This window comes from Apis cerana, linkage group LG16 (genome assembly GCF_029169275.1).
Source record: "Apis cerana isolate GH-2021 linkage group LG16, AcerK_1.0, whole genome shotgun sequence".
NCBI lineage: Eukaryota > Metazoa > Arthropoda > Insecta > Hymenoptera > Apidae > Apis > Apis cerana.
Window position 1 is genome coordinate 4866673 of NC_083867.1, and position 14929 is coordinate 4881601.

The window sequence follows — 14929 nt, forward strand, 5'->3', positions numbered from 1 at the left end:
ATTTATGTGTACATTTTATCATTTTTATATTTTAATTAGAAATGCCACTGGAAAATATTTAATATTATATTACTTAAGTAGAACTACTTTTTAATTTTTGCTGAAAAGAAAAGAAAAGTGTATAATAGATTTTCCGATGCAATTTCCCGCCCTCGAAACAATTACCTTCATTATCGACATGCTTGTCCGAACATGGAGCAGAATCCCGACGGAGGGCAGTGTCAATCGTTAGTACTTGGTAGCGTAGTGGTTTCGTTGAGACACCTACATTACATTCGTATAATATGATTCAGTTTCGCTAGCACTTTTACGGGGTGAGATTTGCAAAGTGTGTCTGAACATCTCGAAAAGTGCGTCGCACGTAAGTGCGAAGCGTGATATGAAATAGTGAATTGGATCGTGATTCAAATGGATAGGCGATACTAACTACACGTCATGGGATTGTGAAAGGAATCGAGAACGTATAAGAAGGTGGCAGGAAGTGGGAAAAGGGCCAGGGATACAACGCTCACGCCCGGTTGTCACGACGCCATGTTTCCCCGAAGTAATCTACCGATGTCGAGTATCCCTTTGATGATACTCTGTTTTTTCATACTATTCGTCGCCGGCCTTGATGAATCCGGTAAGTCATACAAATACTTTTACAAACTATCTCATGATCAATTTGAGCGCGTCGACAACTTTTTCCGCTTCTTTTGTCGAACATCTATAAAGAATATGAATGCTATAAGCAATATAGCGGATACACGCGCGATACACTGCTGTCATCATCATCCTTACAATTGTTATCCTTCGTTCGATAATTTTTGTCTTACGTAAATATTATGGCAATGATTTTAACTTAAGCCAAATAGATAGTTAATTCTATAATTATACATAAAATTGTATACCGTTATGCATGATTGATTAACAACATAACATAAAAAAATATCGAATGTCTAACGTATTTTAATCGTTTTAATTATTTATCGTTCGATGTACCTTTTCTTATCGCTTATCTTTTGTTTGTTATTTGATTTGTATTTATACTAAAAAATTCAATTTTCATGGCATATTAATTAGTGGAAAAAACTCGAAATCAATTTGCTGTATATTCATATTTCATAATTCTAGAATATAACAGTTCAACATTAAAAAATTTATTCATAAAAATTATTTGTATTTTAATCTCTATTAAAAAATTTCTATCATAATTGAAGTTAATTTATAATATAATTAGTGATATATTTTATTATTCTTATTTATTTTATTTAATTATCTTATATATTTTCTTATATTATATATTATATATGTATATTTATATGTATATTTTATATGTATATTTTATACATACTATAAAAATAAATAAATAATATATAATAATATATAATGTGGAACTAAATTAGAAAAATAATTATATACATATAATAATTATGATCATAAATTATGAATTATCAGAATTTTAATTTTAATGAATATATTTATTAATTTATTAAAATAATAAATTTCTAATTTATTCACTTATTTATTAATGTGCTTATTATTAATAATAAAAAATATTTATTATTTTGATAAAATATCTAATTAATTATTTCTATATTTTATGAAAATTCGTTTCCTTCACCTTAAACATAATTTTGAATAATAAAAAACATTTTTCTTTACCGGATAAATATTTAAATAATATTTTTATGTTTACCAGAAATATAATTCATTTTTAAGTAGTATATTTTATCGAATATTAAATTATATTTTTTTTGCAGAAAATAATTTTTATTTGATATAAATAATTTTATAAAAACCGGGAAAAAGTTAAATTAAAATATAACTATAGAAAATTTTATTTCATAATATAATCATTAAAGTAATTTTTATAAGAAAGTTTTATTTTTTATTTAATAATTTTTATTATTTTTTTTAATGCAACGATTATTTTATTTTACATAATAAATATAATCTAACATATAACATACGATTTAAAGACGTTTAATGTAAGAAAACGTCACTGTCTATTGAGTCACCAGTGTCATCGCGATAATAACTGTTGAACTCATTAAATAAAGAATTTACGCGACATATACTTTCACGATCTATACAAAGAGATGAAAACATAGAATGACATTATTTAAAGTTTATATTATTATAAATTATAAAATAATATTTTTAATAATATGTATGATTATAATTGCTATTAAATCGCCTAAAAAAACAAAATTAAAAATAATTTTGCATATAGTTTGGTTTAATTGATAATTCTAATTTTATTAAAAATTTCAATTCGATATAAATTTTTTATTCTTCATATCAAAAAATTTAAAATAATACAGCAATTTATATTGCAGCTTTTTATTTGAATATAAGTCTATAAACTTTATACAATAAAAAATTTTAGTAAAATATACTTTGAATAAATTTTGATAAATTTTATCTTTTAAATAACAAAAAAATAACAAACTTAATTATACAAACAGTTTAAATAATTTCACTATCATGATTATAATGAATTAATGAACTAACTATATGGTTCGTTCATGTATTAAATAAAAGATTTTTTTAATTTAAATAATTTGTTTTTTTAAAATTAATCAATTTGTCAATAAATTTTTATTTGTTTATTTGTTTTATTATTATGTTGATATTAATTATTCAAATATTGATAAATTTCATATATATTTCATAAAATATCAATAAATTAAACATCAATTTATTAATATTACATAAATATCAAAATAAATATATGAATATATATTTTTTTGTGTCCTCATGTAGTTATTGAAAGCATAGAAACCACTGAGTCAAAAAATGAGAATCCAGCAATATTAGAAATTACAGCATCTCAAGATTTAGAAGGTATAGAGGCTGGTAGTACACCATCATTAATATGTAAACTCAGTGTTCCTGGCCAAATATGGTGGACTAGCAATGGAAAAAATCTCACTACTATTAAAGATTTTGATTCAGGAGGGCGTTTGGATATTAAACAAGCTAGTAGAAATGATACAGGAGACTACAAGTGTATAGCACAAACTGTAGAAGGGGAAATATTGGAAAAGGATATTCATATTAGAGTTATTGGTAAAATTATTAATTATCAATTAGAGTTATTAATTATCAATTACTTATAATATCCAAAATTTATATTTATGTATAATATTCTTTATATTTTTAATTATGAATTATTTTTATTTTAGAACCAGGGAGAATAACAACTGGAGAAGATATTAGAGTAAAAGTTATGGAATCTGCTAATTTAACATGTCACATGCATGGTTATCCATTATCTCAATTTTCTTGGTTAAAAGGAAATGATTCTGAAAGTTCAGATCATTGGAAGGATTTCACCACAATCACACAAATAAATGAAACTCTTACTATACTCACTTTAGAATTTACGAGTTTAACACGTAAAGATAACGGAACGTATATTTGTAAAGCACGTGATTACAACGGTGAAATTAGCGCTTATAGACATCTTTTTGTAATTGATGTACCAAAAGTAAGCATTGACTTCATGAAAGCTGTAGGTGCTGGAAGTATATTTTTAAATTGGACTGTAAATGATGGTAATGAGCCTATTAAAAAGTATTTTATCCAACATATGAAGAATGGAACTAATCAATATCAATATTATTCTGAACAAATCGGCGGCGGTAATTCAAGTTATGTTCTAAAAGGTTTTGAAAGTGGTACAGCATATCAGATTGGTATTAGTGCCACGAATAACGTGGGTACGTCACATGTACGATTTGATCCACGTTGGATTACCACTCTCGAAAAAGGTATTGAAATACATAATTTTAATCATATTATTTCTGAATTATTAAATAATAGATCAATTCAATTTGTTATAGATCCTATATTTGTACCAAAAGTTTCTGTTAATGGAGTTACTGAAAATTCTATTACAATAGCATGGACAGTGCCACCATTGGATTTAAAAGAACACGTTCATTATTATAATTTAATGATTACCCATGGAGATCAAAAAAGAGAAGCGGTATATCCTGCGCAACCATTTGCCGTGTACGCATTTGTCGATCTTGATCCCGCTACAAAATATAAATTTAAAATTGCCGCATGTAGCGAATATACAAAAGAATGTGGAAATTGGAGTACTGAAGTAAATGGCACTACTTTAGATGGAGGTAAAATTATTAAACTCGAAAACTCAATATTTTCTATATTTAAAAAATTTGAAATTAATAATATAATTTTAATTTCAGTGGCTAGTCCTCCTCAGAATTTGTCTGTTAATTGTCGATTTGATAATATAAGTAGTTCTAGTTTCATTTCCATTTCATGGGCTCATCCAGAGAAACCTAATGGTGTTATTACTCGTTATAATATACAATTAACTGGCATTGCTAGATTTAGAAATGACATGGGTCGTTTAGATATTGATACTTGGGGACCACAGACTTGGAGTGTTTATAAAAAAAATAGTACACATTTTAATCAAATACCACCCAATACTAATTATACTGTCCGTGTTAACGGTGTAACTAGATCTCGAACACCAGGAAAAGATGCTGTTGGTAATTGTACTACGCCAATTACAGTACCAGATAGAGATAGTTTAAATATGCGATCATGGCGAAAAATCGAAAATCAGGGTAAACAATTGTTTAAATTGTATCTTCCTCGCATCACAGAACGAAATGGTCCTATATGTTGTTATCGAGTTTATCTAGTAAAATTAGCACCACAAAAAAGTGTTACTGATTTACCACCACCCGAAGAAATTAATGTATATTCATATCAGTATGCTCATAATTCACCTTCTGGTGGTGCTTATATTGCCGAAATATTCGATAGTGATCGATTGATATCCGAAATTTTCCTTGGCGATGGTGAATCATTCAATGGTAGTAATATGTGCAATAAATGTATTGGACTTCGTCCAAAAGTTGCTCCACCTGTACATTTTGTTCCTGAAGTTTCAATAACCACATCAGTATTTAATACAACACCTGTTATTACTACAACATCATTAACATCGACTACAACTTCCACTCCAACAACATCCACTGTTACTACTCAAAGGATAGAAACAACCATTACAAATCTAATAGATAATAATCATACAGAATCTGTAGAAAGAAAAAAAAGAGAAAATATGGTTATCCACAAAACAAAAAGCGAAGATGGATCTTTTGAACAATTACTTAGCGCACAAGATGGTTTCTTAGATGAAAAATCAAATTATACGGGTTTCATCGAAGTTATTGGTATTTTAATATTTCCAAATAAGTATATATTTATATTGAAAGTTTAAAATACTTTTTATTATAAGAGTTTTTTTTTTTTTTAGTGCTTGGAAATCAAGATCAGCTTTTGCCTGCTTATAGTAACTATTTTAATCTTCTCTATGGAGGATTAGATCCCGTGACTATGATATCAACGGAAGTGACCACACTCAGTGTAATTCTACAACTTTCTATTGCTCTTATACTGATTATCATCATTCTTCTTATTGCACTTTGTGTATTACATAGATACACAAAGCGTGCTCAACAAAGAGGAGAAGAAATTATAACTCTGAGAAATAGTTTCAGGTAATATTTTCACTGAAAAGATATATTATATATATATATATTATATAATATATAATATAATAAACATTTTTATGTTTATAGGCATTTATGCAGAAGTCTTAGAGGAAGGCATCAATTGGTAGCAGCAAGTCCTCCAGATATGCCTCCTATTCCTAAAAGTGAATTGCTTCAAGCATATCTTGAACGACACCGAGATTCTGATTATGGTTTCCAACACGAATTCGAACTATTACCAGATAGATTTACAGATCGTACAACAAGAGCTTCAGAAGCACGCGAAAATTTATATAAAAATCGTTATCCTGATATAAAATGTTATGATCAAACTAGAGTAAGACTCGCGCAAATGGATGGAATTTGTGGTTCTGATTATATAAACGCAAATTTTGTATTAGGATACAAAGAACGCAAGAAATTTATATGCGCTCAAGGTCCAATGGAAAATACTGTTTGTGATTACTGGAGAATGATTTGGGAACAACATCTTGAACTAATACTTATGTTAACAAATCTCGAAGAGTATTCGAAAACAAAATGTGCAAAGTATTGGCCAGATAAAGGTGAAACTAAAAATTTTGGCGATATTACTGTTGAACATGTTCGAGAAAGAGCTTACTCGGATTATGTTGTTCGTGAATTAAAAATGACACGATTAGGAGAACGAGACGCACGCACTATCATTCAATATCATTTCTTAGTTTGGAAAGATTTTATGGCACCAGAACATCCTCACGCAATCCTCAGATTCATTAAAAGAGTTAATGAAGCTTATTCGTTGGAAAAAGGTCCAATACTGGTACATTGTAGTGCAGGTGTCGGACGAACGGGAACATTAGTAGCATTAGATTCTTTATTACAACAACTTGCAGAAGAGGGTCAAGTTTCGATTTTCAATACAGTATGTGATTTAAGACATCAAAGAAACTTTTTAGTGCAATCATTGAAACAATATATTTTCATTTATCGTGCATTAATGGAAATGGCACAATATGGTGATACAGAAATTCCAGCATCACAGCTTAAAAATAATGTTGCAAAATTAAGACAAAGAGATAATGGTAAAGAAAAGTGTAGAATGGAAGAAGAATATGATGTAAGTAGAAAATTTTATTAAAAAACTTAGTTATATTAAAAAAAAGTATTAATCAAAAAAAATTATACATTTTGTTTTTGATATTTTTAGAAAATCAACTCTGTATTAGAAGACAGAAAATCATTTTCCGTTGGTGGAGGAGAAGAAAATAAAAGCAAAAATAGAAGTGAATTAATAATACCATATGACAGAAATCGAGTAATTCTTACACCCGTTCCGGGTAGAGAACATTCAACTTATATAAATGCATCTTTTATTGAAGGCTATGACAATTCCGAATCGTTTGTCATTACTCAAGATCCATTGGATACTACAATAGCAGATTTCTGGCGAATGATTTCAGAACAGTGTATCTCTACGATAGTAATGTTATCCGATGTAAGCAGTTATTTCTTACGTTTTTTAATTATTTTTTATGGTATTATAAATTTTGAACTTGTTGCGTAAGTATTATATATGGTACGCAACTTACGTTTTTCCATAACATTAAAAAAAAATTATACTTATAATAAAGTAATAGAGTCGGACGAAAAATATTGTTGAGTCTCCGATTTTAAATGAATGTGTTATAATACTTACATTATTATTCAAATTGTAACATAAAAATTTATTTTAGTTAAATGAAGGTCCAAGAAAATGTCCACGTTATTGGCCTGACGAAGAAACTGCATATGATCATATAAGAGTTAGATATATTCAAAGTGAGAGCTGTCCGTATTACACTCGCCGTGAATTCTGTGTTTCTAATACAAAAACGGATGAAAGTGTTGTTGTAACACAATATCAATATCATGGATGGCCAACAGTAGAAGGAGAAGTACCTGAAGTAACTCGTGGTCTCATTGAACTCGTAAACCAAACGCTTACAAATGATACAGAATCAAGCGGCTCGCTAGTTGTGCATTGCAGCTATGGATCTGATAGGAGTTCTATGTTCGTCGCTCTTAGTATATTGGTCCAACAATTGAGAACTGAAAAACGCGTAGATATATTTACAACAACAAAGAAATTACGTTCACAAAGACATGGCATGATTAGCACTTTTGTACGTATTTCAAATTTAATAGTCAATCTTCTTTCTTTTTTTTTTTTATAAAAAACGAAAGTAAAATAATTATATAAATGATATTTTTATTTAATATTTCTAGGCACAATATGAATTTTTACATCGTGCTATCGTAAATTATTCAGATCTTCATAATTTAGCCGATGATGAACCAACTTCTTAATGTTGCGGAATAAAATATTGAAATGTCTCAATAATGTTTGGTGAATATGTGCGTAAAAACAACGTACAAAAAGTGTTTGGAGATGTATTCGAATGCTCAAAAACCTATATTGGGCCAACCAAAGAGATTACTAATATATTGGTGAAATAAATGCATCATGAAATTAGACTGAAATATACATGTGTATAAGCAATTATCGATCTTTGAGAATTTTTATACACAAACTATCGAAGAGAAATATGTGTATACATTTATTCATACCACAAAGAATAAACAGTAAACATTTCATATTGACGAATTCATAGGATTAAACTAAACATACAATTGATTTGATATACAAATGAATTTAACCAATTATTGGTTAATTGTTATAAAGTGCAGTACAGTGAAGACATTCGTGATATCATGGTCTCAACAACATTGTGAATCTATTTCAATGATTTATTTTTATTGATAAAATTGAAAAAAAAAACACGAAATAGTGTATTTAAACATTTTTGTGATTGAACATGGAACATATGAAGAAAACATTGACGCAACAAAGTAAGTGCGTTTTTATTAACAAATACGACTATTTGATGGACTACTGAAATAATTAAGCGTATTTATAAAACATAAATATTTTGACAAAATAAACCATATAACTTACCAATCTAATAATTGATCGTATTTTTATATTGTAATAGTTACATTTCAGACTTTATAACATACATATTATATTGTAATAATAAAATTATAATTTATAGAAACTTTGTATTATATACATAAGAACAATTTATGTATTTTTATGTTGTTTATACATGTATTCTTTTTTACGCGATCAAATGTAGATGGTACAGCTTATATGGTTTAAATTGAATTAAGAACTGGATTCTTCCAAACGTTTTTGCAGACATGCGTTGTTATTCTATCCTTCGATGACAAGGACAGATCAAACTCTGATTTGGTCTATCTTACAATTTATATTATTAATAATATTACGCACGCATGTGTGTAAATTTATTTGTAACATACGTGTCATATACGATATAAAGCGTGCGTACATAATGCGCTTGCGCTAATTTTTCTTCTAAAGAAAGACTGATCTTCTTATTCAGTTTAAAATGCGCGAAAAACAGCACGTACTTTATTTGTACGGCATATAAAACTACTGTGAATTATAACATGGGAAGAAAAATCATTTTTTTACTTTTTCATACACAAAACGATTAGGAATATATCTGTGTGTGTGGCATGTCCGCAAATGTGCTTTGTAAGTCACCGACGAAGTGTTATGCATAATTGGACGGCTTATGCGGCATAGGAGTTAGGTTTCATTCAAGAATACTAAAAGATATAGGTAGTTCTTATGGAATTTATTGGAAATTATGAATTAAATTATTGAAATAACTAATTAGTAAATTTCGGCCAAAATAAATTTTTCTAATTGGAGAATAAAATTGCTATAAAACATTGTGTAGAAATAAAATCGAATTCTTACATTATGAGAATTACCTACAACTGTTAGTGTTCTATCTCACAGTGAATACTGAAAATAAAAACAAGTCGATGAGATTACTATAAATAAGGAAAGAAAAAGAAATGATATCTTTGAAGTAAGAAAAATTGTGAAATCATACATTATATTATGTTATTTCTTCGCACGTTTGTTTTTTTCTAGTCAAGTTTTTAACTCCGGCATATACGCTGCTAAGCCATTCATTTATGGCAAGGGACAATCACATTAAATTTTTGATTTATCATCGCATCGATCGATAAGATTTATTTTCTTTTCCTTTCCGTGTCATTCCATTCTCGTGCTTGCGATGCACATCCCTATTCAATGTACATGTGTGTATAACCGAGAATAACAATTAGTTGCTAGTTTGCGCTTCGATTATGTTATAATTGATAGAGATCTAAGATACAAACATGCTTTGTCTGTAATTAGAGTTGCTGCTACCACCTTCTGCTGTTGCTTCATTATATTAATAAACGGTGTGACATATTTGTTTTTATACTTATATAACAGAATTATTATATGTAGAAATATTTACAAAGTGCCTATGAATTTCCACCTGTTATTTTTTTTACATAAAACATCATTAATATTTATCTTTCATAGATTGCAAATAATTTAAGATATAATATTAGAGACTTATAAGATGATAAGATATTTTTATCTGTATACATATATATATATGTTTATCAATGGTTTATAAATATTTTATAAACCACAGTATTTTTACATTATGTAAATATTTATACAGTTATATACATTTCGTTCTAATTTCATAATAATGTTTTTGTTATCAGCCAAATATTTTTTTATTTTTTTTTTATAAATCTTGTCTACATTCTTCTTTTTTTTTTAATTAACTTATAAAAAAAATATTGTATGGTGGAAATTTTTAAACATTTTGTATGGTAGATGTAGTTTCAAACGATGTTTAATTGAAATATAGAAAAGATTTTCTTAGAATGTCAAATTGACACGCACAATATATAAAAAAAAAATAATCTCATGGACTTTTAATATTTTATAATGTAAAATCTACAAGCACAGCACTGTAACAAATATATTTCGTTTAATTTATGTTATGTTACTATCAGTGAGAAAATAAGCGATGTTTAGGCATGAAACATCTCTTATTTGTAGAATATATTATTTATAAGATCTGCGATATATATATATATAATTATTAATTGCGTCTTTATTATTTAAGAATTTTGCGCAAAATTAACGATTGTTTTTAATTTTTATCGCATAAAGTTAAAATATACTTTACATGCTCGCGAAAATGCGCAATTTAGAACAGTAATGATATAACCATTGTTAATATTTGATATGACATTATGCAATTGCAAAATTGTTATTACAATTTTGTAATTAATTGCATGTACTGTTCTTATTACATATTTTCATCTCGTAGTATGTGTATAAAGAAACATTTTTACAGCCAGTGTATGAATTAGAAGGATTAAAAGCATTGTTGTAAATTAATATATACAATTTTTTATTTTTATCACGATAAAAATTCTGATACGATCCATTGAAAAAAAGGAAAAAAAAAGAAATATTTCAAATAGCAAGTGTATCACACTTTTTTAACTTTTTATTTTATAAAATGAACATCGAAAGATGTAAACTACATTATTATAATAATATAGAGATACCTCAGATATAAGTTAAAGTTAATAATTCCACACAATTTACCATTTTATCTCAAAAAAATAAATTATAACAATGTATTATTAATTGCATCAGGACTATATTGATAATACATTAATTTTTTTATTTTTTTTTTTTTTAATAAAATTCAATGGTAGATTAAAATTGATTATTAATTTAATCGATATTAACTTTAATTTATCTTGAGGTATAAATGGCTCTATGTAACTGGCTAGGAATATGTAGCGCGAAAAATGATATAGCGTGCCCTATAAGAAACCTGTGCGTGACGTTTGTTAATTATTAATATAGGCAATACGTTATAAGAGAATGAGGAGACGGCGGTCTTTTTCATGAATAATTAATATAATTTCATATAGAATACATACTATATAAATATTCTCTTCTGTGACCAGAGAAAGGTGACTGACAAACCATGTATTATTTTACATGTTAAAGATGCCATTCATGATAAATTCATTCTAATATTTGAAAGAAATAACTGTGTTAATAGTATTTGAATCAGCTAGTATAGAATTTTGTAAATTATGCTATTGTAATAGCAATGAGCATGATTATTATATGATTATTGTTATCAATATGATTGTGCTGCATTAAACAAATAATAATCATTGAAATTAAAAATAAAAAAAAACCTTTGAGATTTTACTAGAAAAAAGTTTTGAATTTTCTTTTATCTCTGATCTAAAATGGCAATTAATAGCAGCATAACTTATTACAATTCGAAAGAAGGAAAGCAGATTTTTCCAAAATATAATGGAAACCTATTTTGCTTGAAAGTCTAAGTCTTTGAAGAGTGAAAACTTTTTTACATAAATTTTGATACATAAAGTGAAATTTGCAATAACAAGTAAGATAATTATCAAATCACATTTTGTATGATTATTATTTATTTTTCATCATGCTTTAACTATTGCTTATGTTTTTATTGCTTTTTGTATTCACAAAAGTACATTGAGAAAACTTTTTATAATGAACATAGTATATTATCTTAATAATGAAGACAATTAACGTAATTTGAACTTTGAATTGAAAGAGAATGATTGAAATTTTGTTTTTTTATTATTCTTTATATTTTTTAATACATGCACGAGTAATATAATATCTATTATATTTGATATATATAAATCCAATGGCACCTACTAACGTTCCTGTGATATTCTGTGACTGATGAGTTTAAGATGTGTGATATGAATCACGATCCTTTTTATATACAATTGACAATAGAAATCAGTTTTTATAATATCAATTTTGTACTTTTATAACTTGATATTTTGAATTATTTTAAAATTTTTAAGTGAATTTTCAAGAATTTTTATACAGACATAGTTAAATTTTTAATACTTAAACAATTTTTTTACCTTTTAGATATTCCCATCGTCTAAATATTAACATGAAAATAATCTAAAGATTAATATATTGCATGTTTTATGCATTAGATATTACAAAAAAAAAGAGATTACCAATAAAATTGATTAATTGTTTTATAATTATTCGAAATAGTATCAATCATACTTATGTTTAAATATTTGTATAATCTAAAAATATGAATTTTATATTCAATTATCGATCGATATGATGTATATGCATTAATCTTTCATTGTAAATAACTGCTAGAATTACAAAAAATTGCATAATGATTCTTTTTTCCAATACTCAAAGAGAAAAAATGTTTCATTTGAGTATTCAACTTTTTATATTTTATATATATAGAGTATTTCAAGAAACATGTTGAATTAATGGCTTTTTCAAATACTCACTTTTAGACTTTAAAATAGATCTCTCTATATATGTATACTTCATTATATATTTCCAGCTATTTTTCTTCGTTACAGAATTGTAAAAAATATTAAAAATATGTATAGAAGGATAATATAAAAAAGTATAACCAAAAGTATTCTTTATAATTAGTTATTAATCTTTGCGACGTTGCATCGGAATTTGTAACGACATTGCTTATCCTGCAAATATAGCAATAAAATATTTTACATGATTCAATTAATAGCAACATATATAAATCGTTAAAATGATTTTCTTCAACGTGGAAGCTTTGTAGCTTATATCGAAATTTTTATTTATTCGACTATATTGTCAAGTAAATGATTCTAATATGGATTAGATAATACGTACGAAATTCGTTTAAAAATATCGTGCTATCATGTACAAATATGTAAGTTTCACTCGAATTGTAGACGTGAAGATATGCTATGAATTGTCATTGTTTTATTTCTCGTATACGATATAATATACATTTATATAAGGGATGGAATATTCGAAATCTCGAAATTAAAAAAAATTTTGAATTCTTGAAAATGAAACATAAAAATTAAATTTTTTAAGTCAGATTTCGACCCATCTCTATATATATATATATATATATATATATATATATATACACTTAAACAATTAGTTGTTAATTTCTAATACATTGGGTAATATACATTCGATAAGTGAACATCTTTTTTTGCATCTATTAAATTTGAAAAAAGGAAATATATTTCGGCCTATTTTTAGCGAATCATAAAGTTTCTTTGTATTAATTGCACAAAAAAAATTTAAAACGAATTATTGCTAATGTAATGATTTGAATTTATTCCTGCTATATTCTTTAGAAAAGAATATTTTTATTCTTTTCAATCTAATATTATTTTTTAATTACAAGTTTCTTAGTTTAACAAAATATATAAAAGAATCTTATGTTAATATGTGCTTTATTTTTTATTTCAATTTTATATTAAAGATTTTCTTGTAGCAAAATTAATATGTAAACAACATATAACAACTAAATATTTTGAAGGAATAATTTTTTTACTGATAAATTTTACACTGAAATTGTGAAAGAAAAACAAAAAAATTTTTATTAGATATTGCTTTTAATCATCTTAAGCACTAACCTTTTGTAATGATATTTTTCCGTTCTATATATAACATATTTTTTAAGATATATTCTTTTAATTTAATTGTGATTGAGTTTTATATCATAGGATTACAATACTTAAACAATACTCTTTAAATTTTCGCGTCCGATATCGAACAATACTGAACAATCGGAATTAGTGCATATAACTGTAATCTGCGCGCGCACATATAAAAGAACGATACACGACCAAATTCAAATCGATTTAGTGATTATCGTCTGAAACATAGAATTGACATGAAAAGAATGGTTTTATAAAAAAAAAATATAAATGCTTTAAAATAAGGGCCTATTACCGCCGTCTCCGATTTAATTCGTTGATCCATGACAAACTAGAATCTTTTTTTCTTTTCTTTTTATAAATTAAATAATATAAAAAAGATAAAATTGAAATACAGCCGTGTATTGTATTACTATATTATGTTCATATATAATGAAGAATAAAAATTAAATTTCGTATATCTTTAGATTTTGTATGATATTTACTTTAAAAGAAGGTTATGCTAAAGATAAAGATATATATATATATATATATATATATATTATATCTATGAAATACGTGTAATGACAATTAATTCGTTGATTTCGTGCAAAGATGATTGACAAACGACAAAAATATTGTAGCGGCACTGATCATTGAATCATCTTTTTGTATGAAAATAAAAAAAAAATTGTAAAGCGATATCGGTAACGGTGCACTTGATGTGAAAGGAAATACACAACACAATAATGAGCTACGAGCAATTTTATTTTCTGTCTTGCCCCCTTCCTTTTATCAACATAACTGTAGGTTATAATATAATATAACAATGTAGATTGTTTATAGTATATTTTTTTAATTCATCTGATGAAAATCTGAAAATCAAAATCTAAATTTATATTTCATGGTGACTTACGAATTAAAAAACATTTAAAAAACAAAAATAGAATTCTAATTAAGTATATATTATATATTTATCACACATATAATATTCAATTATTTTT

The 14929-nt window shown here is 26.3% G+C and overlaps 1 protein-coding gene and 1 long non-coding RNA gene across 4 annotated transcripts; one reads left to right on the forward strand and one right to left on the reverse strand.

The window, feature by feature from the left end:
- Positions 1-194: 194 nt before the first annotated feature.
- On the forward strand, positions 195-8144 carry LOC107992913 (tyrosine-protein phosphatase 69D). Of its 3 annotated transcripts, XM_062086539.1 has the most exons (10): positions 231-622; positions 2749-3054; positions 3171-3758; positions 3831-4124; positions 4203-5207; positions 5291-5534; positions 5616-6627; positions 6718-7005; positions 7244-7672; positions 7776-8144. In XM_062086539.1, exons 1-10 carry the CDS (start codon positions 532-534, stop codon positions 7854-7856), a joined length of 4338 nt encoding a protein of 1445 aa, XP_061942523.1. In that variant the 5' UTR covers positions 231-531; the 3' UTR covers positions 7857-8144. The 3 variants fall into 3 exon arrangements, with proteins under 3 accessions (XP_061942521.1, XP_061942522.1, XP_061942523.1); XM_062086538.1 differs by having other exon boundaries at positions 230-622; positions 3831-5207; XM_062086537.1 differs by having other exon boundaries at positions 195-622; positions 3171-5207.
- A 3927-nt stretch (positions 8145-12071) lies between these two features.
- Positions 12072-14390, reverse strand: LOC133667502 (uncharacterized). Its single transcript, XR_009833180.1, has 2 exons — positions 13923-14390; positions 12072-12989 (listed from the first exon to the last, which is right to left on the reverse strand). It is a non-coding gene; the product is annotated as an uncharacterized LOC133667502 (long non-coding RNA).
- Between the last annotated feature and the right edge of the window lie 539 nt (positions 14391-14929).

Bases quoted from the DNA above. Each gene is read 5' to 3' on its own strand.
- LOC107992913 (XM_062086537.1), top strand. From the start codon at position 532: ATGTTTCCCCGAAGTAATCTACCGATGTCGAGTATCCCTTTGATGATA. The intron at 3,055-3,170 runs GTAAAATTATTA...TTTTTATTTTAG, and splicing joins TATTCATATTAGAGTTATTG to AACCAGGGAGAATAACAACT. The intron at 6,628-6,717 runs GTAAGTAGAAAA...TGATATTTTTAG, and splicing joins GAATGGAAGAAGAATATGAT to AAAATCAACTCTGTATTAGA.